The 27,487-nt window shown below is 52.2% G+C and overlaps 8 protein-coding genes across 8 annotated transcripts; 4 read left to right on the plus strand and 4 right to left on the minus strand.

The window, feature by feature from the left end:
• Positions 1–77: 77 nt before the first annotated feature.
• BO86DRAFT_284840 (Spo7-like protein) lies at positions 78–1,427 on the plus strand (the record flags this gene model as incomplete). Its single annotated transcript, XM_025667349.1, has 1 exon — positions 78–1,427. A coding segment is annotated over one exon (1,350 nt), but the record flags the coding sequence as incomplete, so codon positions are not given.
• Positions 1,428–2,175: 748 nt separating this feature from the next.
• Positions 2,176–5,633, minus strand: BO86DRAFT_455053 (MCM DNA helicase complex subunit MCM3). The gene is made up of 8 exons (XM_025677088.1): positions 5,417–5,633; positions 5,340–5,358; positions 5,217–5,268; positions 5,108–5,154; positions 4,948–5,053; positions 4,631–4,894; positions 2,517–4,570; positions 2,176–2,448 (listed from the first exon to the last, which is right to left on the minus strand). The coding sequence occupies exons 1-8, from the start codon at positions 5,481–5,483 to the stop codon at positions 2,412–2,414; spliced, it is 2,646 nt and encodes an 881-aa protein (XP_025529484.1). The 5' UTR covers positions 5,484–5,633; the 3' UTR covers positions 2,176–2,411.
• Positions 5,634–5,939: 306 nt separating this feature from the next.
• On the minus strand, positions 5,940–10,834 carry BO86DRAFT_387855 (putative translation regulator (Cya5)). The gene has a single exon (XM_025671700.1). The coding sequence runs from the start codon at positions 10,567–10,569 to the stop codon at positions 6,052–6,054; it is 4,518 nt and encodes a 1,505-aa protein (XP_025529485.1). The 5' UTR covers positions 10,570–10,834; the 3' UTR covers positions 5,940–6,051.
• Positions 10,820–13,186, plus strand: BO86DRAFT_358808 (signal recognition particle subunit SRP68). The gene is made up of 3 exons (XM_025669755.1): positions 10,820–11,270; positions 11,353–12,495; positions 12,553–13,186. Exons 1-3 carry the CDS (start codon positions 11,080–11,082, stop codon positions 13,073–13,075), a joined length of 1,857 nt encoding a protein of 618 aa, XP_025529486.1. The 5' UTR covers positions 10,820–11,079; the 3' UTR covers positions 13,076–13,186.
• Positions 13,187–14,065: 879 nt separating this feature from the next.
• On the plus strand, positions 14,066–16,536 carry erg5 (C-22 sterol desaturase erg5). Its single transcript, XM_025669756.1, has 4 exons — positions 14,066–14,469; positions 14,545–14,695; positions 14,769–16,017; positions 16,069–16,536. The coding sequence occupies exons 1-4, from the start codon at positions 14,310–14,312 to the stop codon at positions 16,102–16,104; spliced, it is 1,596 nt and encodes a 531-aa protein (XP_025529487.1). The 5' UTR covers positions 14,066–14,309; the 3' UTR covers positions 16,105–16,536.
• A 192-nt stretch (positions 16,537–16,728) lies between these two features.
• BO86DRAFT_387859 (rhodanese-like domain-containing protein) lies at positions 16,729–17,735 on the plus strand. The gene is made up of 2 exons (XM_025671701.1): positions 16,729–17,067; positions 17,296–17,735. Exons 1-2 carry the CDS (start codon positions 16,804–16,806, stop codon positions 17,707–17,709), a joined length of 678 nt encoding a protein of 225 aa, XP_025529488.1. The 5' UTR covers positions 16,729–16,803; the 3' UTR covers positions 17,710–17,735.
• A 235-nt stretch (positions 17,736–17,970) lies between these two features.
• BO86DRAFT_387860 (putative mitochondrial translation initiation factor IF-2) lies at positions 17,971–22,113 on the minus strand. The gene is made up of 4 exons (XM_025671702.1): positions 22,046–22,113; positions 21,297–21,801; positions 18,704–21,183; positions 17,971–18,647 (listed from the first exon to the last, which is right to left on the minus strand). The coding sequence occupies exons 2-4, from the start codon at positions 21,759–21,761 to the stop codon at positions 18,404–18,406; spliced, it is 3,189 nt and encodes a 1,062-aa protein (XP_025529489.1). The 5' UTR covers positions 21,762–21,801; positions 22,046–22,113; the 3' UTR covers positions 17,971–18,403.
• Positions 22,114–22,341: 228 nt separating this feature from the next.
• Positions 22,342–26,413, minus strand: thtA (the record flags this gene model as incomplete). The annotated part of the gene is made up of 5 exons (XM_025667802.1): positions 22,342–23,778; positions 23,830–24,002; positions 24,059–25,619; positions 25,683–25,797; positions 25,848–26,413. 5 exons carry the CDS (start codon positions 26,411–26,413, stop codon positions 22,342–22,344), a joined length of 3,852 nt encoding a protein of 1,283 aa, XP_025529490.1.
• Positions 26,414–27,487: the final 1,074 nt, after the last annotated feature.

Consider the following 27,487-nt stretch of genomic DNA (forward strand, 5'->3'; position numbering starts at 1 on the left):
TGCACAAGGGATCCTCCGATCTCCCCTTCTGCAGCTGAGTTATCTTCCTCTTGTATTTTACTGCGTGCTTCAAGGACGCCATGGCTTCCGCCAGCCTCGATCAGCTTGTTAAAGGCTCTTCAGCGACACAATCGTCCGACTCGTCGACTTCTGCGGCCGCCCCATACAATGGGACTCCGACATCCGATGATGCCTCTTCCTCTTCCCCGCCACGCCCGGCCACGCCCGATGCATACTCGAACCTGCCTTCATCCCCACCCCAGATCTACCTTAATCTCCTCATACTGGAAAGCTCTTTGCGAGCCCAATATCTAGCGCTGCGTGAACGTCGAAGGCAGAACACCTTTTTCCTGCTGTTGCTGGCCATCTGGATTACCTATTTCGCCTACGCGCTCTTCCTCCGGCCCCGCGAGGATGGCCGCGGGGTGGGTGGATCGGTCTACTGGGTGGTCGAGATGGGCGAGAAGGTCGCTCTCCTCGGCGGCGTGGTCACTGCACTGCTGGTCTGGGGCACAGGACAATGGGAGCGCGGGGTGCGGTGGCCGCGGCGCTGGCTCGCCGTGGCCAACCGTGGCCTCCGCACCATGAATACCAAAATCATCGTCATTCGAGGTCCTTGGTGGCAGGAGTTGCTCTCCTACATCTCCTTCCTCTTTCCGTTCATCGATCCCTTCTCCCCTTCTCCCGTCGGGGACTTTCACTATATCGAGCGCCCTGTGTCCGAGAAACGCGGTAGTCGGCAGCACTATCAGCAGTATTACGGGCAGGACACAGAGTCAGGCCTTGTGCAGGAAGATCTAAGCCCAGGAGGTGACTACATCCGGTTGCTTCTCCTCCCCAAATCGTTCTCCCCCGAATTCCGTGAGAATTGGGACGATTACCGCACCGACTTCTGGGAGAAGGAGAACGAACGGCGCGCTCAACTGCGTCAGAAACTGCTCCAGAAAGAGCGTCAGATCGCGCAGCAGGACCGCGGCTGGTTCTGGTGGCTTGGATCCGGTTGGAAGACCTCCCAGCGTCGCCGACTCGCCGCAGCAACCCTCGGCCGATCCGCAGAGCCCGGGCTCCAACCCCGTCACCACCACCACCACCACCACTCCAGTATCTCCTCGAAACACGGTCTCGAGCTCAAATCGCCCGCGCGACGGGGCCCCCGCTCCGAATCGCACTCCCGAACCCCGTCCCGGAGCACTACGCCCGTGGACACGGACGAGCGGCCGCCATCGCGGTCGTCGATCAGCGGCCGGCCGCGCCGAGGCAGCCTGAGCCCAATCGCCCACCTGGATCACGCGCAGCATCACCAACAGCAGCAACAGCAGCGCAAGAAGAAAAGCACCAAAACGATCACTCGCGGCCTCTTGCCATTGACACAGGCACAAATCCGCGAGGGTGTACCGCGCACTCCGTCCTTTTCATCCGAAGATTCCTCCTCAATGAGAAGCAGTACTCCGGTCGATATAAATTGAAAGCAAAATTCTCCAAGAACGAAAAAAAGTGTAAAGGAATATACTGCAAATAAAGCAAGGTTGTCAGGCTTATTCTCCAGCCGCGAATCCCCAACCCCAATCGCAGAACATGTTTTGTTCAAATTATACCCCGCGGGCCCTCCCCCTCCCATTACCACCTCCTTCACTCTCCGTTGTCCAGCGCCATACATCCTATTGTCTTGATGTAGACTTTCTTCTTCCTGTGTGCGTGTCTCCCCCCTTCTAATTCTTTTTCTATTCCAGCGCCATATCTCTTCCCTCACCACCCCAACCCCAACCCCCTCTACTCTTCTTTTTAATACCCTGTTATATCTCTATGTCTTTGTATTCATGTTGCCATTTGGACATCAAGGAAGGATGATGGAATGATTGAAACCTTGAAAGTAGAGTGAGTGAATAAGTAAACTTTGGATTTTATTTCGTGTCTCTCGACAAATGAGATGAGAGGAAACCATATAGATAGTACGCAAGCTAGAAAAGGGGGCTGGCTGGATATAGGCGCGTGCAGAGTGTCAATCTTGAAGGCCCGGTTGTGTGGATTCTGGATATAGGCGCTGCGTTGTCACAACTTGACTTGGAATGCATACCTGGAACTTCACGTACATCCCGGCGGACTAGCTTTGGGGCTGGTGATTTATCGTGATCATGCGGAGTGCTCGAGAAAGAAAAAGGTGGGATACCACTATGTATGATCAAATATAGCTGCATTATCAATTCAATGATACACACAGTACTTCAAGATCTCATCAACACAAATCGAAGTTACTCCGAAAACGCCAGATCCATCTCCAAATGTCGAATAGGTAGATCAAAGTCGTGTAACAAAACATTACCATGCACATCCAGCCCTGCTTGATTTCGTGACAACAACAACAGAACACCCCAGATTCTATGCCGGAAAAAACCCTCAACCAAAATAGCGCATTAAATTCTGTAGACAGTTTCATCATCCTCAAGGTACCTGTATTCGTGGTTAGAGGTCTAGTCCTATGATTCGACAGTGAAGCATGGGGGTCAGTTGGGACTCACATCAATTCATTTCTCTCGTTCATAGCCCGCAGGGCCTGCAGGGCCTCCGGACGCTGGAAGACGTGGCTTTCGCCGAGTGAGGGGGCACTACGAACAGCGGTATTGACCGCGCCAATCAGCTCCTCCACGTCGGCGGTGTCTCCATGAGTAAACAAGCGGGTGCCCATGAGCGGGCCCAGGGCCTGGCGGAAGACCGTCAGACGGGCAGGCTGGATAGGCTGAGACGAAAGACTGGCGGTCTGCGACTGCGAGGTGTCCGTCTGAGACTCGACCAGCTGCGACGCCGGACGGGACGATGCTACCGACATCTGACTTTGCGATTCAGGCTGAGTACGGCTGGAACGAAGGCGCTGGCCACGGGGACTGGAGTTGTACAGGCCATCGCCATCCTCAGACACGTTGTCTCCCTCCGCATCCATCTCGGTGTCCTCGGTTATGGTCGAGACACCATTGGCACCGCGAGTCCTCATCCCGCCTCGTCTGGTAGATCGGGGGGTCGCGCTTGCAGTCTGTGCAGGGGTATCGTCATCACTCTCAGAATCAGAGTCATTGCTTTCCGAGTCATCGTCGAAAGTGGTGACCTTTCTCCTCTTCCGGCGTTCGTCTTCAAGCACTTCCTTAAACATGGCAAATCGCAGAATCGATTCTGCGACCTTGGCATCGCGTTCTTCCACTCTGTTTGAGAGGCGCGATTTGGCATGCGCTGTGGACAAACGAATAAGGGTTTCGAGAGTACGAGCGGTAATGGGAGACGTTCTGCGCTGGTTACCGGACAACTCGTCGTTTCTCAGCGCGGAGTAAGTCGACACAATGTGGTCGGCAGCTCCCTTGGTCAACACGGGCTTTACACGAGTCTTCGCATATTGCACATACTTCTTGATGAAGGGAATGCTCAGGATCTCGACGTTCTTGTTCTTGCTCCGCTGGTTAGCCATGCCCGCATGAAGCATGACATTGAACTTTTCATAGACATCAGTGGGATGGTTTGAATCTTGGCTATCCTCCAAACCGACACCGAGGGTTTGATGCTGTTGTTCACGAACCGGTGCACCCTCCTCAGCGCCAGGCTGGCGGTAGCGGTGCATACGAAGGACGTGCTCGGAAACCATTCGGTCCCTGGCGTCTTCGATATCGTCCGTCACAACAAAAAGCAAATCGAAACGCGACAAGAGAGAATCGGGCAGAGCGATGTTCTTATGCGGGTCCTTGTGAGGGTCGTATTGACCGTAGATAGGATTGGCGGCAGCCAGGACACTGCAGCGAGCGTTCAGACTCGTATGAATACCAGCCTTTGCGATTGTGACTGTTTGCTGTTCCATCACTTCGTGAATAGCCACACGATCAACATCACTCATCTTGTCGAACTCATCAATACAGACAACACCACGGTCACCAAGAACCATAGCACCGGCCTCAAGTCTGCGCTCCCCAGTCTCCTTGTCGGAAGTGACAGCAGCAGTAAGACCGACTCCAGAAGATCCTCGACCCGTGGTTGCAATGGCAAGCGGTGCGGTATTCAGGACAAAGCGAAGGAGCTGCGATTTGGCAGTAGAAGGATCACCGACCATGAGGATGTTGATATCACCACGCAAGTGAGTTCCGTTGTCCAAGTTCTTCTCCATGCCACCAAGCAGCATAAGCAAGATCGCCTTCTTGATGTAGTCATGGCCGTGAATACTGGGAGCGAGGGACTGAGATAGCAACTCAAACACACTCTTCTTCTTAGCGACCTTGTTGATGTTTCGAATATCGGTATCGGTGATGGTAGCTTGCGCGATGCCTCCGCCTGATTTGGATGCCAGCTGAATGATATTATTGGCTAATACGAGCGTGCGAAAAGTGGCGGATGTGGAAGATGCGTTTCGGTTACCCAAAGTGCGGTATACGCCGACCAGCTGAATTCTGTCTCCGGGTTTGGCTCGATCGACCAAGTCATCGTCCAGGATCACATCCACACTGCGCGGAAGTTGGCCGGCCGGTGCCCGCTCAGGCATCTCCTGAATTGAAATAGTCTGGTGGTCCATGTAGGTAGAGTAGCCGTATTCCGTGGTCAACTAAGCAAATCGGACGATGTCAGAGCTGGTCCAATATTCACGGTTCATGCAAAAACGTACTGGGTTCTTCTCATCGTCCTCTTGGGGGTAAACACTCATGCTAGTTGCTCCACTCGCAGTCATCGTCGCGTCGACATACTTCCTGGTGAGGAACTTCTTGGTGCGCTCACTCCAATGTACACTCTGAATAACTTTCGGTCGGACCAAGGAGCACTTCGTGACAATACCCTCCAGCGAGATCATCCGGTTCAGGTGTGAGGAGCTGAGGGTTCTGGGGTTGCAGGAGAATTCTCCAAAGGCGCCAACGAAGCCACAGTGATAATGCTAGTCATTGTTAATTCCCGCGCAAGCAGTCCTCGGGGCCGGAATTGCCATACCACATCGTCAGCAGTCTCTCTCGACGGTCGGTTGGGCAGTGTCTTGATGATATCTTTCAAGGCCCTCTCAAAAGCATCGGTGTATTCGTAGGGAGATGTGAGAAGACTGTATAGTTTATGAGCCAATGTCCTTTGGGTGAAGTCGAGGGGCGCATCCTACCCATCGGCCATCTCACGGCTATGTGCTCGAATCTCATCAATGCTGACCTACACCCATGGCATAATGATTAGGCTAAGTCGTCTGAAGTATATCGAAAATCACAACTCACTATTAACCGCCGTAGCCCTCTGTTCAGCATCAACAAGATATCGGCTCGATAACTAATTCCAAGTTAGACCCCTTATCACCGAAAAGCATGGTATCTTGCTATGGTAGTCAGAGGCCGACAAACCTGCGTGCTCGAGCATTACCTGCAGTGTCAAGCAATTAGTACGCTGTAATATGAGAGGATCAAAAGACAATGCCTACTTGGGTCGAGAAATTCGACGGCGGCACGCACACGATCCTGTGCGGCATCATCGAATTGTCCCTCCATGACAGATAGATTCTTGCTAATAACGAAAAGGGTATCTCAAAATGATCGAAGTGGAAATGAAAGAGCAAGAGAATGGGTGACCTCAATCTCTGGAGTCCAAGTGCAAGCGCGGGGATGCGAATGGTGATTTTTGCTTGATCTTGATGGAAGGGTAGGTTGGCGGAGAAACCGTTCTTTCGGGTTCAAACGCGACATCCTAACCGGGTAATATTAGAGCGCGTCCTACGACGGAACGCGAAAAGCGTGCCTTGGATGAGCCAATTATGTCTTCATTGCTGAGTCAGCTTCTATGGAATGCATAAACCGCTAACTTAGGGCATCAACTAATAACTTCTACCGAGTAAGTACATACGTAACAGTTGGTTCGAGGTCTTCCTTCTCGTCTTTGTGCAAAAAGAACAAAAAGAACGGAGATAACAATCATGTGATGTAAAACTGTATAGAAAGCGCTGAGCAGTAGAGTCTTGTACAAGTCTGTATGAATAATATACAAGGAGAAAGTTCTTATATGTACACCGTAATACCCCTATATCCTACACATCTGCCCCGACTTATACCGGTCCCCTTCTCAGGGCTCTTGCCCATCTTTTTCCTGAGACTTCTGACCGTCTTTCTCTTCGGGGTTCCGCACTTCAACACCTTGCTGGGCTTCATCATGAGCCTCTTCTTGGGTTACTTCCCGCGTCTCCCCAAGATGCTCTTCGTGGTCTTCGGTTGGACCCTCTTGAACTTCATCACGAGTCTCTTGCATGACTCGGACTTGAGCCTCCTGGGTCTTTCCCGTATCCTGCTCAGGACTCACGGGTTGAGCCCTCATCTGAGCCTTGGGTTGAGCTTCGTCGTGATGTTCATTGAAGAAATCTTCGGACGGCGGAGGCTCAGACCGGATCTCCTCTGGCAACTCCTCCTGGATCCCTGCGGGGACCTCTCCAGAGGTTTCCTCTGGTGCCTCCGGTTGAGTTTTCCGAAGACCCTTCTCCGGGCTTGTCCGTGTCGGACCCAATCGAGTTTTCAGTTCGGTCCTGTGGTTTTCCTGGAAAAAGTCGTCGGATGGTAACTCATCGTGGTGCTTCTGGAAAAAGTCGTCGGATGGTAACTCATCGGGGTCCTTCCGGAAAAAGTCGTCGGATGGTAACTCATCGGGCTGTTCCTGGAAGAAGTCTTCAGTTGGGAGTTCACCCTGATGCTGCTTAGGAGCTTCTTCAGAAGCTAACTCTGAGGCATCTGCAGGGGCTTCTTCGTCAAGCTCATCTTCCACGCCAATAGACTGGTTCCGTTCATCGTCCCCTAGTTCTTCTTTGGTACCTGTTCCTTTGCGTCTCCTATTCAGGCGGGCTTCAACTTCAATGTCAAACTCATCCGACTTCTCCAGTGTTCTCATGAAGAGGCTTCTGAATTCCTCAATATCCGGAATAGCCTCTTCGAGGTCTGCAGCTTCTTCGGCCTGGTCGTCGGCTTCCGTAGCCGACGTATCATCAGCAACTTCCTCATCCATCGGCTCATAATCTCTGGAGAAAGTCCTCGTGAGACCGCCTGCTCCTAGAATACCTCCCGTCCATACGAACTCATCACGCTCGTTCGCTGGAGTGTCAGTTCGCAGTGCGCGGCCACGGAGCAGGACACCTTGGAACTTGTCACGAAGGTAAGGAATCTCAGCAACCGCATCGACGGTCTTCGGCGCGAGATCATACAGAGCTTGGAGTTCCGCAGGTCCATCGTTGACACTTCTTTCTCGGAACGCCTTCAAGGCAGCAGCCAGATACACCATTGATACATAAGTAGGCTGCATGAAGTCTGGCTGAATCTTGCTCCAGTACCGTCGGCCTTCTCTACCAAGCAGGTGTGGAGGTTTGGGACGGCCTGACTCCACAACATCGATGGTAGAGGGTACACCGTGCGGCTTGAGACCGAATCCTCGGCGCAGATACTTCCATCCAGGGAAGTTAGGCATGAATCGATGCTCGAACATGGTGAATGCCTCGAGTTGATCCGACGGCTCGGATGAGGATGCGAGCATCTGGATGTAAGTAGACCAGTTGTAGGTGGTTAAAGCGAAACCTGCACTTTCGACTTCCAAGATGACTTGAGGTATTCTCTGACCCTCAGCCCGGTAAGCCAGAGAACGCATGAATAACGAAAGAGCCCGAGAGAGCATGAAGCGATGAGCAGACAGAATGGAGAAGCCCGCAGTCTCTGCTGTGTCGGCATTATTCTCGTCCGCATTATATGCACTGTGGGCTTCGGAGCTGACGATGATATCCTTGTTAGACGGAAACAATACGCTGTCGGAATTGCTGGGATTGGACAGCCATGCTTCAACATTCGGTCGACTAGCCATCTTGATGGCGCGTGGGAAAACTATGTTCCAATATTCTTCGACCATTTCCGGTTCATTGCCTCTGATATGAGCGAGCATCAGCGCTGTTAGTAGGCGAACTGGGGCTACCTCGAGAGCGTCATCATCAGGTGATGTTCGTTGACTCTGGATGAATTCGTTGAATAACTCTCGAGCTCGCCCAGCAGCTCCGCGCCTACCATAGGCATTCATCATGTGTTCGTAGTATGCGGTAGGGAACGCCTGTTTAGCAGACATTCTGCCAGCGCCCAGCACAGGAGCCTTTGTCGCCGTCTTGTTAGTGTGGAACTCTGAGATGGTCTCCTTGAGGAACTTCTCTGCGTTTTCCAAACGAGTATATGCGCCGGCAGCGCCACCACCACCAGCGGTGATTAATTGCAAATCTCGCCGCAGTTGACTCTTGAGAACGAGGAGCCTTGAAGCAAGACCAGCCTCTCCGAATCGCTCCTGGATTTCATTGAAGATCACATGTACCATATCTCGGTTCCTCTTCTTCACGTACCCATACAGGATGATTGCATAATGAAATTCGGTGGCATAAACGCGATTGTTGCGATGAAGCTTTCTCAAGATGCGACGAGCATTTTCCGTTTGACCAATGAGTACTAGACTGAGCATGAGAGCAGCATAGGTCATGCCATCTGGGAGCAAGGCGGCTTCATCCATGAGCGAGCGAATTCGAGAAATCGCCTCCAAGTCCATTCTGAAAGCGTAGTTCCACAGTAAAACGTTCCACATTCTGACACGCGAGCCTGTAACGTCCAATCCAAGGCACGTCTGCGCAACCCTCTCCGCCTCTTCAAATTCTTGGTTCTGACAGTGCGCTTCCACAACAGTGTCGATCAAAGGAGCCGTTATCTGTACGTGATTTTGTTTTGCTAAATCAAGCAAGTCACGGACACCCTGGACATCGCCTCGATTGGCACAGAGACCCATCACAATACCGAAAGTATGCGAGCTCGGTTCCATGCCCTGGTCGAACATATCCCTTAAGAGCTTGAAACACCCACTCAAGTCCTCAGCGTTTGCGTAGGCTGTAAGCAGAACATTCCAGCAGACTGTATTTAGGCGAAGACCGAACTCCTCAGGGATGCGATAGAATTGACGCAACGTTTCTCGCACGTTACCGACTCTTGCATGAACGTAAAGAAGAGGAGTCACCAGCCTTCGGCTTTGGGGTTTGCCATGGTGGGAGACCATTTTGTCAAAAATATCATTGACGTTGTCAACGTCGCCAACTTTGGAGAAAGCAACGAGCGCATGCTTATAAGCGTCCAAGGTTGGCTTTCCATAAAAATGGGTGAATTCATCAAGAAAGTACAAGAGCCCAGCCGTGATCTCGAAAGAGGCAAGGCGCCTCACCAGATGGCCCAGAAGTTTTGCTGACGGCGCATGGCCATCCATCCTCCATCGAAAGTTTCGATATATCACGATAGCGCGGACAAATATCTGTCGGTTCTCGGTTGTCCGAATTGTGTTGAGAAGTTTGATATAATGTGCAGGCTTGAGCATGTCAAGGTTGTTGTATTTTTGCAAAACCAGCAAAATACCGTCGACCGAAGACTGTTCGACGAATGCTTGGCTGGTACAAGCATTGTCGAGCAAAAATCGAGCAAGATCATGTAGCGAAGTGCTCGCTGTCTGCTCTTGTATATAGTCTGCCAAGCCAGTCAACGGGTCCTCGAGAGTGGACATATTCAAATTCGAAACGAGGGCGCTCCATGTTTGAGCGCGGTCATTCTCCGCGAATGATGACCCGAGGTCCCAGAATGCCTGCACCCAATCCCACTGCGAGGAGCTCGCATAGTGAGCCAGAAGAAAAGCCCAACATTTCATGCCAATGCCATAATGTATGGCTTCTGCACAGAGATCTTCCGCCTCGGGCAGTTTGTTGGTGGCTAGAGCTGATTTGACTATGTTCAAGTAGTCTTCTTCGGATCGTGACTCAAGAGGAATCCAATTTAACACTCTTCTAGCACGTTTATGATCCACATGCCTATTTGAATCTCTAAGGAACGCTATGAGAGCCGCATTGACTTGGGTAGGATGACCAGCAGCGACATAACGAGACCATGCACCATCGTAGGCCTCATATTCCTCTTGAGTAGCGGGGTCGAGGAACCTATGAGAAGCTTTCTTCTTTGCTTTCTGACCAGGACTTTGATCACTTTGCGCCGTGTCGAAAAAGTCCTCCTCAGCTTTGAGATCCTCAACTTCCAGATCCTCAGCCTCCAGATCCTCGGCTTCGAGATCCTCGGCTTCGAGATCCTCGGCTTCGAGATCCTCGGCTTCGAGATCCTCGGCTTCGAAATCCCGAGCTTGCGATGTATCAGTTCTCCTCGTATCCTCTTCTTCAAGGTCGGAGGCTCGCGATCTATAGGTTCTCCTCGTCAAGCCAGGGGGCGTCCTCCTCCTTCGACGCGGGACGAGCCGTTTTTGAACACGGTAGAGGCAGGAGGCTGCGAATTCCTGGGTCGAAAGCGGATACAAGAAATCGAGTACTGGGGGTGGCGTTCGTGTATCGTTGAGTTGCGGAGTGGCGTTCAGATCGTTCGGCACGGGTCTTTGCGGCGATTGGATGGTCGAAGAGCCATGATGAAATTCCAGATTGGTCGCAGGGTATTGCACAAGAGTAGTATAGAACGATCTTCGACTTCGAATGGCACCATTTGAATCTCGAAAGAAACGTCGTCCCGCGTTTTCAAGACATCCGGCCGCTCGTTCCAGCATCACCTCGAAGAATTGCGGCGTCGAACCCTATAATCACCGATGATTGACTGCTATACATAACATATCGGGTTCCTGGGCTGGAAACAACAAGTTAGATTTCGGTCAGACGGCCGATCGAGCGTGGGCTGAGGCGCTGCGAAGGGAGACCAGTCGTACCACGCCGAAGGAAGACTATGCCGATTGCCGAAGATGTGCTGCTTCCCAGCACACCAGGCTGCAAGGGAGGAAACGTGAGCTTGAAAGCGTAATAACTTCGAGCTTCAGGTATATCCCGGCAGAGGGGAAGGGTGAGGTTTGGTGTCTGGAGAGGGGTCGGTGGTGGCTGCGGAAGGAAATTTTGAGGTGTAGCAACAAGCTTGGAAGTTGGATGCTGGAAAAGCAACACCCGCAAAATCAGCCGGCCGATTGTTTGGCCGAGACTTGACCACATCAACCCGCAACTGCTCGGGTGGGAACAGTACCACCATCTGGCAATACCCCGGTCAATCAATCGATCAAATCACCAGGAAGATGGACATTACCGACTTCATTTTTTCTCACCGGGAGGAAACTCTTCTTACTGGAAATTATAATGCTTACCACGCATACACAAGCCGGAAGCTGCACAAGCTTCAGAAGCGGCTTGGACAGACAACCCCCAAAGGCCGGAAATACGCTGCCAAACCTGCCATTAGCGCAGAGGATGTGAGCAAGAATGTGGAGTAGGTTTTGCACACTCGACCTTGTTCCTTGGTATTGCCACCGACAGTTCACTAACTCAGGTCTGCGATATCCGTTTCACAGATATGTCCACATCTTACTCACCAGCGCTGAACGAGCATGGGCGCAAGCGATGCACGAGAAGACCGCGCATTCGGCAGATCCGTCCGCCAAGGGGATTGCCGGTGCTGCTCGGAGTCACATTATCGCCCGGCTGAACCGAGCTACCACCTATGCGAAGCACTTGGTCACAATTCTGGAGGATCAGGCAACTTCGGGGGCCACTGATGTTGATGTGCTAGAGGCACGCGCATACTTGGCTTCCCTCTCGGGAGCGATGTTCCTGGAGAAGCGCAAGTGGGAACAGTGTCTTCGAAACTATGCTATTGCCCGAGTCATCTATGTGGCTCTAGGCCAGCAGGTCAAGAAGGATGCTTTCCGTGACCTGCTCTCTGGTACTGTCGATCCCAGTCTCAGATACGCTGCATATCAGATGAAACTCCCTCGGACTAAGCCTCTCCCATCCTTGGCGATCAGCTATTTTCCTTCCGATGCGACCATCAGATCTGAAGTTGAGAAGGTCGATCCTAATTGCTTGAAAGAGGAGGCCGCTGGAACACGGAGGACTGCTGAGGGGGAGGTACAGCAACTTCCCGAAACCATCACCTGGAGGTCGCGGACTGTCGCACTCGAAGATGCCACTATCTCGCAGGCTCTCGCATCTGCGGCTGCAGCGGAGTCCCGTCTCGCCGCTTGGCTGTCAGAGAGCGCCGGGCAGTCTGCTTCGCCAAAGGACAAGGCTGCTGCATATGACAATGTTATTATTGCGAGTCAGGATGCAGTCGATGCAACGAAGACTGCAATTGATGACTTGGCCTCCGAGGGCGTCGACCCTAGCGATAAGAGGATGCAGGCACTACAGATTACACGAACCGCCGTGAATTACGGCTTGGTGGGATGGAGAATTGGACGTAATCGCGTCTTATGCGGAGAGCATGATGGTGTCTCCTTTGAGGCAGGCCCCGCTAAACAATTCAAGAATGCTAAGGGCTCCGGGAAAGTGGAGGAGACCATTGGCAAGAAACTTGGGCGACTGCGTGAGCGGGTCGTGCTATATGACTCCACCCTGCAGAGTATCGATTTTATTCTGGAGTTGCCTGGAGTTGCGGCAGACTCGGCGTTCGTTGTCGAGCTAGACGCCAAGCGTAGCTACTTCCGCGCTTTGAGGTAACTTGTCACATCTACTGAAAACTATGAGCACCTACTAACCATTCTAAATCATAGATGCTTGACCATTGGGCGCTCGCATGGCATTCTCGGGAAACCTACCAACGCCCTTGCCCTGTTTTCGCAAGCCTTGTCTCTTACCACGGGATCTGCGGAGTCTCTCCAGTCCTCGATCAATGTGGAGGGCCCCCCAAAGCTGGATATCTCGCACAATCAAATTTCCACCTTAGGGTCAACTCTGCGAGGCTTGGTAGCTCAATACCGAGGCCTTGTCACTGTCGAGAAGCTTTCTGTCGAAGCGCAGGCGAGGTCGACTACCCAGCGTCCAGTGATAGAGCGATTGCATGAATTCTCCGGCGATGCTGTTGACCTGAAGAATATCGTCCCGTTTCCGTTGCAGATGCAGCCAGTCCCTGTCAAGCCTTTGTTCTTGGACGTAGCCTGGAATTACATCGACTACCCTCGTCAAGGCTCGGTAGCTCAGGTCACGCCGCAGGCCCAAGAAGAAGAAGAAGAAGAAGAAGCGACTCCAGAAGAGAAGAAGGGCGGGCGACGCGGCTGGTTCGGGTTCGGTCGGTAAGGACGCAGCCAAGGGTTGAGAATCTACACTTCAGTAGGGCACACTGTTTGATCGTTAGTTACATAATACCTTAGCCAAAGTGAATATGATGTGATGACTTGTTGCGCTGAGCGAAGATGGACTGAAACAGAATAACCAATGCAAGCAATCCTTCTGAGCTTTGGGTCGTAGCCATAGGATGAATGTGTATATGTCTATTCCGTACTAGCAATGAGTATCTGTACATGCTATGCCTAGGTGCCGTCCACTTTCAGAGACGCGCGATGCGTAACTCAAATTCAATTTCTCCTTCTTCCTACCGACTATAGCTACTTACCGAGCCACGAGGAACCTGCAACATGCTTCGATCAATTTGCACTACATGAACATCATAGTTGAGTCTGTTGAGATGCAGTCCGCACGGGCCATCCGGAAAAGCCGACCCGGAAGGTTGATAGCCGGATCACCTTTACCAACAAATGGTACGATTGCCATTGGTGATTTAGTTCCCTACCTGCCAGGTCCAGATGAAAAACGGACGGAGTGCACAGAGGCGAGATGAGGGTTGGAGACTGGAAGTTTATAGCTGACGAGTCATGAATCAGCAGTAACTTCAAATGTGTTACAGGCTCACTGCCACTGACCCAGTCTGCAGCCCCGAGTCAGTCTTCAAAATGAAGCGCTGTCGAGGCGGGCGGGCGGTTCCTGTTTTATACTCCTTTCAGACTAGTTTTCCATTCTCGAAGGCAGCAAATTTCCCCTTCAAGCAAGGCGCCTGTCAGGGTAAGTTTTTATGCAGGCGCATTATTACTCGACTGGGCGTACTATTGAACCACTGCATTGATAGGGAAATTACAGCTACTACTGCTGCTGGCTGCAGTGCCCTCCCTGTATGCCAGATGTAGTCAGTAGTCTACCGCGTACCTCTCAGAACATACTCTACTCTACTCATAGTCTCATAGTACTCATACAACTGCATACTTGGTCTATTGAGTCGTCCGCTTTCCCCCCCCCCGTGCTTCCCGCCCCAATCCCTATCAACTAATCAAAACACCCATTTTTCCCTCGCCAAATTAGAGTTGCGTCTCCCCTGGATTGGCTTCTTCTCTTCTTCTCCGATCTTTCTCTTCTTCAGTTCCCACTCTCTCTTTTCCTAGGTTCTTCCTTCCCCATCCCTTTCCATTCCTTCAACCCTCCCCCCTCCCTTTGCCAATTGTTGGAGAGCATCCTTCGCTTGCTCAATTCATTATCCAACATGGCCAGTCTCAATGGGAGTTTTGCCTCCCCGTCCGCGGACGCCGTGATCTCCCCCAGACTTTTCGAGCCCTCCGGCCTTGTCGCCACTGTCCTTGAGGGTTTCACCGTATGGAAGGCTTTGTTGACTTTGTTCATCGCTGCCGTGATCTATGATCAGTGTATGTTTTTTTTTTTTCCGGTGCACTTTCGCGTTCCTATCTGGAGTGCGCCAAGGTGGCTAACAGTCAGAACAGTCCGATACCTCTGGCTCAAGGGCTCGATTGTCGGCCCAGCATGGAAGCTGCCTTTCATGGGACCTTTCCTCCAGTCCGTTAACCCGAAGTTCCATGAATACAAGGCCAAATGGGACAGCGGCGCGCTGAGCTGCGTTTCCGTCTTCCACAAGTAAGTTTTCACAGGCTTTTGCGGCACATCTCGCGACTAAGATGGACTGGGAATCTGACTGGTTTGTCTTCAGGTTCGTCGTCATTGCTTCTACCCGTGACATGTCCCGCAAGATTTTCAACTCTCCTACATTTGTCAAGCCCTGTGTCGTGGACATTGCGCATAAGCTCCTGGGTGCAGACAATTGGGTGTTCTTGGATGGCAAAGATCACGTCGAGTTCCGGAAGGGTCTCAATGGCCTTTTCACCCGCCAGGCCCTTTCCTACTACCTTCCCCGCATGGAAGAGGTCTACAACGACTACTATGCTCGTTTCCTCCGGATTTCCAAGGAGAACAACTTCACTCCCACTCCCTGGATGCCTGAGTTCCGTGAATTGATGTGCGCTGTTTCCTGCCGTACTTTTGTTGGCCACTACATCACCGAAGAGGCCATCAAGAAGATTGCCGATGACTACTACCTGATTACCGCTGCTCTTGAGCTTGTCAACTTCCCCGTCATTCTGCCCTACTCCAAGGCCTGGTATGGCAAGAAGGCCGCCGACATGGTTCTGGTGGAGTTCTCGAACTGCGCCGCTAAGAGCAAGGCTCGTATGGCTGCTGGTGGAGACATCACTTGCATCATGGACGCGTGGGTCAAGGCTCAGCAGGATTCCGCCAAGTACCGCGAGAAGATTGCCCAGGGTATCGCTGTGGACTCGACCGAGAAGCCGCCTCAACTCCTCCGTGATTTCACCGACTATGAAATCGCCCAGACCGTGTTCACTTTCCTTTTCGCTTCCCAGGACGCCACCAGCGCCGCCAGTACTTGGCTGTTCCAGATCATGGCCGACCGCCCTGATGTGCTCGACAAGGTTCGCGAGGAGAATCTGCGGGTCCGCAACGGCGACATCCACGCTCCGTTGACCATGGAACTGATGGATAATCTGCCCTACACTCGCGCTGTTGTTAAGGAGACTCTGCGTTACCGCCCTCCCGTCATCATGGTTCCTTACTTGGTCAAGAAGGATTTCCCCATCACTGAGAACGTCACTGTCTCTAAGGGTTCCATGATTATCCCCTCTGTCTGGCCCGCCTGCCACGATGAGGAGGCCTACCCCAACGCCGACTCCTTCGATCCTGATCGCTGGATCACCGGTACTGCTGAGCAGCAGACGAAGAACTGGCTTGTCTTTGGCACTGGCCCCCACTACTGCCTGGGTCAGACTTATGCTCAGCTGAACTTGATGGCCATGATTGGCAAGGCCAGCATGGAGATGGACTGGGAGCACACCCCTACTCCCGAGTCTGAGGAGATCAAGGTGTTTGCCACTATCTTCCCCAAGGTATGTATCCTAACTTGTGCCAATTTATTTCACCTTGCTGACCTATTTTAGGATGACTGCCTGCTCTCTTTCCGTCCTCGTCCTTAAGCAGTTACCGACTCGCTTTAAAGACAGGACGCCCGATGCTTTGGATTTCCCACCTGCCAGACACATTGAAAGGTGGATGGAAAGCACTCGTGTCCAGCATGTGTTGCGTTGCATCCTATCCTGGTGATATGGCTGCAGGCAATCTTCTTCTTCGAACCACCTTTTTCTGTTCCTTTCTCGACCTTGTAACTACTTACCGCATTGCCCGCCTTTTTTCTTTCTTCTCTTATCATTTCGAAAGGTCAAGGGTGATCACATTTGCTGTTTTGGTGTGTCCAGCGTGGCCGAAGAGACAAGGCGCCTGGAGGTATATGATTTTGCAACGAACCATGTGACTCGTCCGCTTCAGTGAATCGTGAAGCATTGAAGTGACATGTCATTCTTAGATTACGCTACCTAGAACTAATAATAATGCGAGACTCGATTGATGGGATTGTTGAAATAGAGAGTAGTGTACAGTGACCACAGCTGACCACAGTTGCCTGCAATGGCACAACTTCGAATGGCTGATCGGCAACATCAGATTCAGAATCAGCAGTATATCACAAGAGGCAGGCGGTGAGCGGCGGACCTGACATCACCCGCGGCGCCGCAATCATTCCGAGTGCTTATCCCAATCACCATCCACCTTCTCTTGACCTTCTAGGTTCACAGCATCTTACGACAAAAGCAACAGACACAGACACAGACACAGCCACAATGTCCTCACTCCTCCCCATCCAGCGCCGCTCCGCCGCGATCCTCACTCGCGCCATCAAGCAAGCCCCCAACGCCCGGCGCTCCATCCTTACCGGCGCAACCCGCCAACTCCCAATTCGACCCTGCAGCAGCAGCAGCAGTATACTCCGACTCGTCCCTCAGTCTCCATGCCAGCCTCAATTCCAACCCCAACCCCAGCAGCAGCTCCGACGCAACAGCACCAACTCCCCAGGAGAAGGATTTAAACAATGGGGCTTTGAAGAGGTACGTACCGTACCGCACAGCACAAGGAACTACATCCTCTACCCTCCCCCTCAACTCCAGACACCAACCCTGTTAACACAACGAACCAACATCCAAAACATCCAATGCTCCAAATCAAACAAGCACCTCCCTCGCTACCATTCAACCCAGCCATCCCCCATCAACCTAGACTCTCCCCCTCCCCCCCCTCCTTTCTACAAAATAAAAAACTAACCCCCCCCCGCAAAGATAACAACCGCCCTCCCAAGCACAAACCCCTCCTCGCCCCAACACCAAAAACCTCTCATCCTCATCGACGTCCGCGAACCCGCCGAACTCACCGCCACCGGCATAATCCCGACGGCCGTCAACGTTCCGCTCGCCTCCCAGCCGGACGCCCTCTTCCTGACGCCCGACGAGTTCGAGACGCGGTTCGGGTTCCCCAAGCCGGGTGTGGAGGATGGGGTGGCCGGGACGGAGGATACCCAGAAGGCGGCGCCGGAGATCGTGTTCTACTGCAAGGCTGGGGTGCGCGCGCGCGCCGCGGCGCAGTTGGCCGTGCAGGCGGGGTACGATGCGGCGCGGGTCGGGGTGTATGAGGGGAGTTGGTTGGATTGGGCGGATCGCGGGGGGAAGGTGGAGAGGTGGGAGCGGGATGATTAGGTTCTTCCTTTCTTTTTTCTCTGGACAAGGAAATTGTATAGGGGGGGGGGGCCGGGGGTTGGTAGGTAACTTGAAAGAATGAGGATTGGGGGTGGGATGTATATATATTTGTATGTTCTCAGAGATGAACGATATTTTCTATGTACCTTGTAGGAAACGTATTTCAGATGAGCACTCTTCTTTTCTGTAGACTATACGGCGACAATTGCCAAAATGTTTCAGATTACAGTACTTTGAACCTCGTGATCGTGATAGAAAGAACTCAATTCGAACTAGATCCATAGCTATTCATTAACAAAGAGATAAAGCAATCGACCACGGCTAGCTTTTTTCCAACATCAAAGGTCTCATGTACAGGCATCTTTTGCTTTTGTATTGGTGATAAGAAAAAAGTCGTAGTCATTCCTCGTTCCAAGGCCTTCTGCCTTTGCTTTTCACCTCCCAATATCCAACGTTCCATCCTTCACTCATCCCTGGGTAGGTGACCATCTATCGTGCGTTCGAAATATCCCTCAAGGAAACTGTAGGCTAAGCAACAGCAGAAACAACAAGCAAAAACACGATATGATGATCCACAGCACGTGAGCTTCTTAAGTCACAGCCATCACCAGTGACTATGGCTCGTCGAATCTGGACCCTTGACCGACTCGGCTCTGAGAAGTCCCAGGGTTGACTAGAGAAGCTGTGAAGGCGCTCATGGAATGTCAAAGACAGGCTTGAGCTTCTTGACAAGACCCCACTCTTCCATCGTCACGTCCGAACGGTAGAACTCCTTCAGAGTGTCGATACTGGCACGAGAGATCTGGGAGTACAGGGTATCCGACTCTTCCAGCTGACGACCGTACATGGGCTGGTTGGCACCCTCGATCTTGACGGCAACGGAAGGTTGACCCTTCTTGCAGATAGGGATGGCCTTGTGGTCGCGCTCAATGGAGGAACTAAGGGAGCATTAGTCACCGAGAACACAGACTTCAACAAGGACATAGAAACTTACACTCGGCCAAGGTTGATAATCTCCTTCGCGCCGGTCTCGGCGTTGGTCTTCACTGCAGCGATAGGGGTGTGCAGACGCAGACTTCCCTCAACCACATCGATACCAATGACGATGGGATCCTTCTTGTTGAACACGGCCACGGTTTTGAGCACGCAGGGGAAGACAGCAAGCATCTTGCTCTCTTCCTTTCTCTTCTCCTGCAGCTCGGCCATGTGCTTGGTGAAGTCATCGAACAGATGGTAGATGATATCGGCCGTGAAGATCTTGACTCCAACTTCTTCGGCGTACGCAGCCGCGTCCTTGTCCACCTTGACGTCGAAGCACAGCATGACAGCATACTCCCTAGCCTTGTCCAACATCGTTCCGGCCATCATGACATCACGCTTGTAGACAGGACCAATGGAAATGTTGGCGACCGGAATCTTGGAAACACGCAAGAACTCAAGCAGGGCCTCCAAGGAACCAAGGGTGGAGGCCTGAACGCTGACACCACGCTGGTCTCTGGAAACCTTGCTGAGCAGGTTCTCGAGATCAGACATGACCTCGTCTTCAATGTCCTCCTCGTCATCATCGGGCCCAACGACCATCAGACGAGAACCAGCAATAGCCTGCTCAAGATCGTTGGCAGCAATCTTGACACCCAGAGCAGCCTTGACCTCCTTGTTGTGAACGTACTGCGACTTAAGACGCAATTCCTTGAGCGGTGCAGGCGTCAACAATGCTCGAATATTCGTTGAGATAGGACCGTTGAGACCGCATAGCACAATCCGATCACCCTCACGAAGGATACCGTTAGACAGGACAACGTCGATAGTGGTACCAAGACCCTCAATGACCTTGACTTCGAGAACGGTACACTCGACCTCAGACAGGTACATAAGGGAGTTGGTCATACGCTCCTGGGTCAAAGTAGTCAACAGCTTCAGCATGTCGGGAATACCTTCACCGGTGTGAGCGGAGGTGGGGACCAGAGAGACGTTGCGGGCCATCGACTTGTTCTCGCTGAACAACTCGGCGTTGAAACCCTGCTCAGCGAAGAGCAGCTTGGTGCGTTCCAGACGAGAACGGAACTCGTTCTGGACACCCTTGCTCTGCATAGCCAAACTCTCCTGGAAACCATTGTTGTCGATCTTCTTCCAGCCGTACAGACGATCGATCTTGTTCAGGGCGACGATGAAAGGAGTGCGACGGTCACGGAGCAATCTCATGGACTCGAGAGTTTGAGGCTCGAGACCGTGCATGATATCGACGACCAGGATGGCAATGTTACAGAGCGAAGAACCACGGGAACGCAAGTTGGAGAAAGACTCGTGACCGGGGGTATCGATGACCAACAGACCGGGGATCTTGAACTCGAAATTGCCGTCCTGGTTGACGACCTGGGTCTTTTGGCGCAGGGCATCGACGGGGAAGTAGGTGGCACCAATCTGCTGGGTAATACCACCAGCTTCACCCTCCTGAACGTTCGTCTGACGAATCTTATCCAGCAACTTGGTCTTACCGGTATCGACGTGTCCGAGAATACAGCAAATGGGAGAACGGAGGTTGTCCTTCGAACGAGCGGCGAGAGCTTCCTCGTGCTGCTTCTTGCGGCGCTCGGCAGCCTCTGCTTTGCGCTGAGCAATGGCCTTCTGGGCCGCAGACTGCTCATCCTCCGAATCATCTTCGTCGGAAGACTCATCAGAATCGTCGCTGTCCTCCTCTTCCTTCTCAGCAGAGGCAGAGGCAGCCTTCTCAGCACCGTTCGTAGCAGGCTTCTCCACTTCCTCATCCGAAGGCGCATCCCAGCTGTCCTTCACATCGTCCTCCTCAGCGGCCTTCTCCCAATCCTCGACCTCACTCTCCTCATCGCCACCCTTGGCGGCAGCGGCAGCCTTGGCTTCAGCCTTAGCCTTCTCCTCCTCCTCCTTTCTGCGGCGCTCCTCCTCGGCTTCACGCTGAGCCTTAGCACGGGCAGCAGCAGCTTCCAGGTCATCCTCCTGCTTCTTGGGGCCGCGCTTCTTGCGGTTATCGTAGACGGGCTTCTTCTTCTCCGCACCGCCTTCCTCAAGACCGGCAACCTTGCCGACACCAGCCGCAAGCATCTGCTGCATACGGCGTTCGTTACGCTCCTTGGCTTCCTTCTGAGCCTTGGTGAGAAGCTTTCCTTCCTTGCGGAGCTGCTCCTTCTTCTCCTTCTCCTTCTCCTTCTTCCGTTGACGGGCCTCCTCCTTCTTCTTTTCTTCTTCCTCCTCGAGGCGACGCTTCTCCTCCTCAGCAGCGGCCTCTTCAGCCGCCATACGCTCGGCCTCCTCCTGTTGCTTCCGCAGAGCCTCCTGCTGCTTCTGGATGGCAAGCAAGTGTGCGGGGATCTTCTTCTTCTTACCGCCAGTCGCAGGCTCGGGAGCAGCAACAGGGGCAGCGGCCTCCTCCTTCACAGGCTCAGCCTTAGTGGGTTGAGCCTTGGTCTCAGCGGGGGTAGTAGTCTTCTTCTTCGCAGCCTATAAATGAAAAAGAAATCAAAAAAGTGTCAGTCTCAAGTGCATCCATCACAGAAAAATAAGCTCGAGAACACATCTCGCGCCGCCGCAACAGCATAACCGTATAAACGTACCTGTTCCTTCTTACGCTGCTTCTCTCTCTCCTTCTTCTCCCTCTCCTTCTCCTTCTTGGACTTCACACGGATCTCGCCATCATCGCCGGCATCCTTGGGCGCCGGAGCGGCGGCGGCAGCGGCGGCCTTCTTGTTGGGCTTGGCCTTTCCGGAGAAGACGTCATCCTCATCGTCGAAGCCACCCTCCTCGGGCTGCTTGCTGGCGAAGTCGTTGGCGGCGTCGTTGGTCTCCTGGGCGGCATCCTCGCCCTCGACGAAGTCGTTGACGGGCTTGCCCTTCTTGCCCTTCTTGGCCTTGTTCTTGCGGAGGGCGGCGAGCAGACCACCGCCCATGCCATTGTCCTCCTCAGCGGGAGCGGCGGCAGCGTCCTCAGCAGGAGGAGAGGCGGTGGCGGGAGCCGACTCGCCCAGATCCGCTTCCCAGTCCTCTTCCTGTCTCTTGTTTCCCTTCTTCTTGGGTGCCATGTTGAAAGGTTATATAGGGAGGGTTACGTTGGAAATGAACCTGGCAAGAAGAACGGACGTCAGTAAAGAAGCCAAATCCGATCGGTTTGCTCGCCCGGAAGAGTCTGACGGAGATGTGCGCGCACGAGCAATCCAGCCAGCTACCTGATACCCGGCCCGCAACCTGCGGCAGTCGGGATGGCAAAAATGAAGAGCAAATGATGGGTGGCGAGTGCAGCCTCGGGAGATCCAGAGACACGAGCAGGGGAAACCGATGGAAATGAATGGCAGGGAAGAAGACGTACCTTTTCCCACCTCTCAAGTGGATTGTGATAAGGTCGGTCCAAGGCTGGAGACACGATGGAGCGGGAAGGACTTTTGGGGTAATTAAGAATTTTGGGCCCGGCGGTGGTGGGGATCGGCTTATGCGATATGCGAGAGCCCGTCCTGTCCTTTGTTGCGGGTGGCGTCCGCCAGTTGGTCCCGTTTCTGCAAGGTTCACCACGCCTACTTTACCCAACTACATCCAATTGAAGACAATTATAATAACAATAAAATCGGTATCATGATGCTCTATCTAGCAAAAACACAGGACCCTAGTCTAGAATTCAACCTGAAGGATCCGTCGTAACCACCCTATCGCCGATCCTACCGGAGAGCTAGTCTCTCCAAGAACATCTCGCGTGAGCTCCGAGAATCGCTCGAAGATCATGTCCGTCGAATTGTGCGTTTGTCCAGAAGAAGGGTCTTCGGAATGCAGCATACGAAAGAGGTCCTGAGTACCCCGCGTCAACAGGCGACTCAAACAATCACCGTCAATGTGCATCTGAGACGGATGGTTGCCGGCCAGATTGGTGGGGTTGCGCTGTCTTTGTCTTCGGGGCGTGAAGGGACATATGATGGGATCCCTGATGCATAGATTTTGTAGCAGGCGAAGGAGACGCCATTCTTTTTCATTGATCGGCAAGAGCCGATAGACAGTACCATTCATAGCAGTACCGTAGATCACTGGAGACTGAGACGATAATGGGGACTTTCTAGCACCTGCGCCGAGTCTTATGACAGATGAGGGAAGGTGTGCCTCACACAAGGCTGAAGGCATCATGGTATCGCGCTCATTGACCCCGTCCTCAGTCAGGAGACTGACCCGACCGCCTCTGCTGGACGCCACGATGAGATTTGAATTGCCATCTAGATGGATGTGGGAGAGACCATCGTACTTCTGGCGGTCTTGCGCACGAAGAGTCAACTTATCCTCGCCAGTCTTGAGGATCATGAGGGATTCTCTTGATGTTGTAAGGTACAGATGAGGTTCACGCGCCGTCATGAGAACCGCAGGCGAGTGGACTTTGTATCTTGCTGTCCGAACACCTTGGCTTTGAGAAAGCTTGGGTTCTAGCGGTACAATCATATGGCCTGTCGAAACCATCAAGGTGAAATCACCGTATGGAACGATGGAGAAAACCGGGCCTTCAAACTTATGGATGTGCTTCACATTGCATTCAATCCGCGACGGATCAGTTGGATCACGGTATGCTTGAAGAAAAATGACCCTGCCACGGTCCTGCTGGTTCTTGCGTGACGTACCAATGACGATGAAATGGTATTCTTCATCACCTTTCCTGGGCGTCCACTCTAGAATGCAGCTGATTTTCTCGCCAGCTACTCCTTGTGGTCTCCAAGGACGGCTGCTTTCGTCAATGGGAGATTCCAACGTGTTGGCCATGGATTGCTGCGAATCTGGGTCTACAAACTCGATGTATGGCCGAGTGTAGCGTCGGATGGGGTCTGTATCCGTATCATATTCGGTCTGGTTATATGCGACCACCAGACTCCTCAAATGGCGCGAATATGTGAGTTTGCTAGCACTTCCTGGTAGGTCAATCCTTCTTGGAACAGCTTTCGCTTTCTGGTCGAGAGTACAGATCATTAGCTGTCCCTCAGCGACACAGAAAAGAGTGTCGAAAAGACCCTCTGCGCCTGGACCCCCTACAGCAGCTATACAGAAACTATTGACTGTGTTCGGATGATAGGCAGGCTAGCATCTTGATTAGTAATTCGTATCTCTCAAGGGAGGTACAAAACTCACATTGTTCTGGTCAGTAACCCAAACTCTCTGGGTTGTATAGTTAGTTGTCACAGATTCTTGACTGCATGATATTTGCCAGAATCCGTGCCCACAAGTTAGTAGGGCGATGTCGCCCCTGCTTTGCACCTTCACTGAAGTGTGTCCTAGTCGCTGTGGTTCCAGTTGCTCGAATGCTGTCATAATGAGAAGTCAGTATGGAATGATCTATGTGACGCGTGTGAGTGCGTACCGTCGGGAGACAGACCAATTTCGCTGTCTTTTATCAGTTCGAACGGGATCAGAATTCCGCTTCGAAGACCGCACAGCATGGTGTACTTTTTGGATGAACTGTCGTTTGTCGGCTTGATAAGTGCAAGGCTATCGATGGCTTTCGAGATATCATCAGAGCTCTCAATCGTAATGGTTGTTTCGGACACGAAAGAAACTGTATCTGTCACGCGGTATACCAGAACTTTTCCATTGCCCGTGCCTATGAACACATACGTGCAAAAGCCCAGTGTCTCAATAGACATACATACAGGGTCATAGCGGATAGGCAGGGCAGGGCCAATATCTTGTAATTGGGCTTGGCCGCCGCCCGAATCGAGTCTCTTGAGGTGAAGGTGCACATCATGTGAAGTCCGGACTGCAGCAGCAACAAGCAAAGAGGATCCATTGACAGCAGCCACTGCAATGTGATGCGCAGGACCATATTCGTGGCGATAACTGGACCACAATTCGGAAGTTGCACCAATATGAATCGCCTTGTCCGTCACTTGAATGATGGCTCCTGTGTCAGTGCACCCGGCGGCAAGAGTCTGTGTACCATAGTCGAGGCCTGAGTCTTTTTCATCAATAGCAGATATCTCCTCCACAAAATCAGCTGCCAGATATAAAAGCATTGAAGAAACGGGATCAGAAGTCAATATGAAGATGCCTCCATTCATACCGTCTGACATGATCCAGATGTCCGTTGTACTCAATAGTTCTTCTAGAGAAACAACTAGACCGCTCTGTGCCTCAATTCCATGGCGAAGCTCAACCACAGCCCCGCGTGCGTAGGAAGAAGCCGAGCAAACGAAGAAGCGATCACCGGAAACCCCTGAATTCGAGGCGATGTCATCCCCAATAATGGCAGAATCCGTGACCGGCGTCCAGTTCATGAAGCGTTGAACACACCTTGGATGATCCCTGGCCTTCTGAACAAAAAGCCCACCATCTCCTGTCGTGCCGGCTGCAAGAAGTAGATCACCGCCCTCATATCCGATATCCAAAATATCAAACGCAGCGTCAACATCGCAGCAAAGCTGTCCTAGATGAGTTTGGTTCTCCACTTCGCCCTCATTGCCCACACTCAAATAGAACACCCTGCCGTCCTCCCGGCACAGATAAATATCGTCGTGCTTTTGGTTGTATAACCAATTGCGTAGAGGCCTCGCCCATCTGGTCCAAAGCGGTTGTCGCTGAGATTCACGATCAGGAACTGGAAGCGGGTATCTAGTTGGTTGCCTTTGGGGATCGAGCTTGTTCTGGTATACGGCCATCGATGTTGTGGTAACGAGAATGAATGATGACGTCTTGGTCAAGGGGATGAGCATGGTAGGTAGCCTGTCCTCAAGCGGCAGCACTTTTCTTGTCACTTTTGGGGCTGCTTGTCGCAGCGACTCATAAGCGTTCCATTCATAACAGACAGCAAACGTGACCTGATCCTGGGCGATGAGTAGAAGTAAGATGATCTTATCTCCATCCTCATTTGTAGGATATAAGAACTCCATAGAGATGATATCGCCATCGACACGAAAGAAACGTTCCTAGATATATCACCAAGGCAATCAGTAGCCACAAATTGTTTCTGATGAACGTCCTGCGCATACCTCTGCTATTGGGTCCAGTTCGTTCCGTGCCATCTGTGATTGAAGGACAGCAGGCTCCTTGAGGACGAAAACTCCAAAGTAGTCCGAAGAAGCACTGACTGCAACCACTCGAGATCTGCCAAAAAATCTCAGTCTATTGACCATCTTGCTGGTCGGAATACTCACCTCGGCTCCACAGCGATGTTTCGGCCGAACCTTTCGAAGGCACTGACATCATTTGGCAATGGTCGATGGTGATATATGAATTGTTCGCCAGCATTCCAGTAGTACAGGAACGTGAGCTCTCTTGAAGCGAGACTAAGTACCAGAATCTGAGGCGGCAAGTCCTTGTGCGCGGCTGCGTCTGCTGACATGGTGGATCTACTATCGCTCAACTTCATTTGTGCCTCCCAAGGTAATTCCGTGCTCACATTGATGACTTTGGCCGCCATGATGTATGAATCAAAATCATTCTTGTTTGTGACTTCCTCAAGATGCACACCGGACACTGCTTCCTTGATCTGAAGACATCTCTCGCCGACGAACACGACATCGTTCTGATGCTTCCCCCGTAGACGCGCAGGTAGAATCCACTGTATGATCGGGCTTGGCACTAGAGTATGCGAGAGTAATCCCACTCTAGCTTGGGATTTTGCATAGATGTGATCTGCTTCGATATCCATTGGTTCTCCGCCCAGGGCATTCTCATATTGATTTCCAGCTAGACCTGGATCTATCCTCGGTTGCGCCATGGGGTCTGTAAGAAAGGCCCACAGCAACGGATGATAGAATAACAAGCGCCGCAAAAGTACTGTCTGGCAAGACTAGCTAGGCGGTTGAAACTGGCGTGGTGGGGCGTAAATTGAGCAAGCTTTGCGAATGGCCTCAAGAGTTTGTCGGGTTCAGATTCCTCTTTTACAAAACGAAGGAGACTTCCAGGTAAGATCACAGAATCGATGACACTACGGCTCGTGCGGTCCTGCCTTAACCATGCTCAAGACAGTCCAGGAACCACATGCCACTCCGAAACTGAGTAGAGCAAAAACCGAATACTGAGTGGACAGTGAGCGCGAGGTTTCTCCGCAAATGTAGCTGGAAGAAGCGATCTGCAGAACCATGAATAGCCGTCATGCAAAGGAGGAATAATATGTTCTAACTAATTAGTGAGCTAGTTCTGAAACAGATCAACACCTGTTCTTTGTGGGGGGGGGGGGAAGAAAACCTACGATGCAAGGGTCTGCAAACACCGCTTGCTGCGCGCTGATAATAGGAACAATATCAGCGTCTCATGATATTATTGAGTGTCGCCCAAGCTGTGATCCCGTAATCCGGACAATTTCAATGTGTCTGAGCTTTGAGGAATCGGGCGTGGCTGCAGTTGCTAACCGCGAAATCCCAGCGCGGGCAGATTGTGGGAGAATCGACTAGCGGGTAAGTATGTTTAGTTCTGGTAGGTATGATGCCATAGGCCGCTCGCTACCTCCAAACTTGCAGCTGTGCTTTCAGGCACGCATGGTGAAAGGAGGGCGCTCAGTCTCCTAGCCAGGTCAGGGCTATGACTGACAGATACGGGAGGAATCAATTCAATCGATTGATGATGATAGGCTCTATTTATCTGTTCAGCCTGAGAGTGAGCTTATCAATGACGAGGGCGAAGATAGTGACGTGATGTGCACAGCTTGCCGGAGGGGTCGACGCGGAGCGGATCATTGATCTTTACCTTAGGTTAGTACTAGGTACGGAGTAGGCTTCCCTTACTTCCTCTTTGGGCGGTCGGGGGCTGCGTGCCAGGTCGGAGTAGTGAAAGTGCAGCCTTAGGCCAACCG

Source organism: Aspergillus japonicus (assembly GCF_003184785.1).
Source record: "Aspergillus japonicus CBS 114.51 unplaced genomic scaffold BO86scaffold_13, whole genome shotgun sequence".
Taxonomy (NCBI): domain Eukaryota; kingdom Fungi; phylum Ascomycota; class Eurotiomycetes; order Eurotiales; family Aspergillaceae; genus Aspergillus; species Aspergillus japonicus.

What these genes read in the sequence shown, in the direction of transcription:
- BO86DRAFT_455053 (XM_025677088.1), bottom strand. Translation starts at nt 5,483, where the DNA reads ATGGAGGGACAATTCGATGATGCCGCACAGGATCGTGTGCGTGCCGCC. An exon ending in GAGGGCTACGGCGGTTAATA is followed by an intron (nt 5,155 to 5,216) that starts GTGAGTTGTGAT and finishes CCATGGGTGTAG; the next exon opens with GTCAGCATTGATGAGATTCG. An exon ending in AGCCGTGAGATGGCCGATGG is followed by an intron (nt 5,054 to 5,107) that starts GTAGGATGCGCC and finishes TAAACTATACAG; the next exon opens with TCTTCTCACATCTCCCTACG.
- BO86DRAFT_358808 (XM_025669755.1), top strand. Translation starts at nt 11,080, where the DNA reads ATGGACATTACCGACTTCATTTTTTCTCACCGGGAGGAAACTCTTCTT. An exon ending in GATGTGAGCAAGAATGTGGA is followed by an intron (nt 11,271 to 11,352) that starts GTAGGTTTTGCA and finishes TCCGTTTCACAG; the next exon opens with ATATGTCCACATCTTACTCA. An exon ending in AGCTACTTCCGCGCTTTGAG is followed by an intron (nt 12,496 to 12,552) that starts GTAACTTGTCAC and finishes TCTAAATCATAG; the next exon opens with ATGCTTGACCATTGGGCGCT.
- BO86DRAFT_387855 (XM_025671700.1), bottom strand. Translation starts at nt 10,569, where the DNA reads ATGCTGGAACGAGCGGCCGGATGTCTTGAAAACGCGGGACGACGTTTC.
- BO86DRAFT_387860 (XM_025671702.1), bottom strand. Translation starts at nt 21,761, where the DNA reads ATGGCACCCAAGAAGAAGGGAAACAAGAGACAGGAAGAGGACTGGGAA. An exon ending in AGCAGCGTAAGAAGGAACAG is followed by an intron (nt 21,184 to 21,296) that starts GTACGTTTATAC and finishes TTTCATTTATAG; the next exon opens with GCTGCGAAGAAGAAGACTAC. An exon ending in ATTATCAACCTTGGCCGAGT is followed by an intron (nt 18,648 to 18,703) that starts GTAAGTTTCTAT and finishes ATGCTCCCTTAG; the next exon opens with TTCCTCCATTGAGCGCGACC.
- BO86DRAFT_387859 (XM_025671701.1), top strand. Translation starts at nt 16,804, where the DNA reads ATGTCCTCACTCCTCCCCATCCAGCGCCGCTCCGCCGCGATCCTCACT. An exon ending in AACAATGGGGCTTTGAAGAG is followed by an intron (nt 17,068 to 17,295) that starts GTACGTACCGTA and finishes CCCCCCGCAAAG; the next exon opens with ATAACAACCGCCCTCCCAAG.
- erg5 (XM_025669756.1), top strand. Translation starts at nt 14,310, where the DNA reads ATGGCCAGTCTCAATGGGAGTTTTGCCTCCCCGTCCGCGGACGCCGTG. An exon ending in TGCCGTGATCTATGATCAGT is followed by an intron (nt 14,470 to 14,544) that starts GTATGTTTTTTT and finishes CAGTCAGAACAG; the next exon opens with TCCGATACCTCTGGCTCAAG. An exon ending in TTGCCACTATCTTCCCCAAG is followed by an intron (nt 16,018 to 16,068) that starts GTATGTATCCTA and finishes GACCTATTTTAG; the next exon opens with GATGACTGCCTGCTCTCTTT.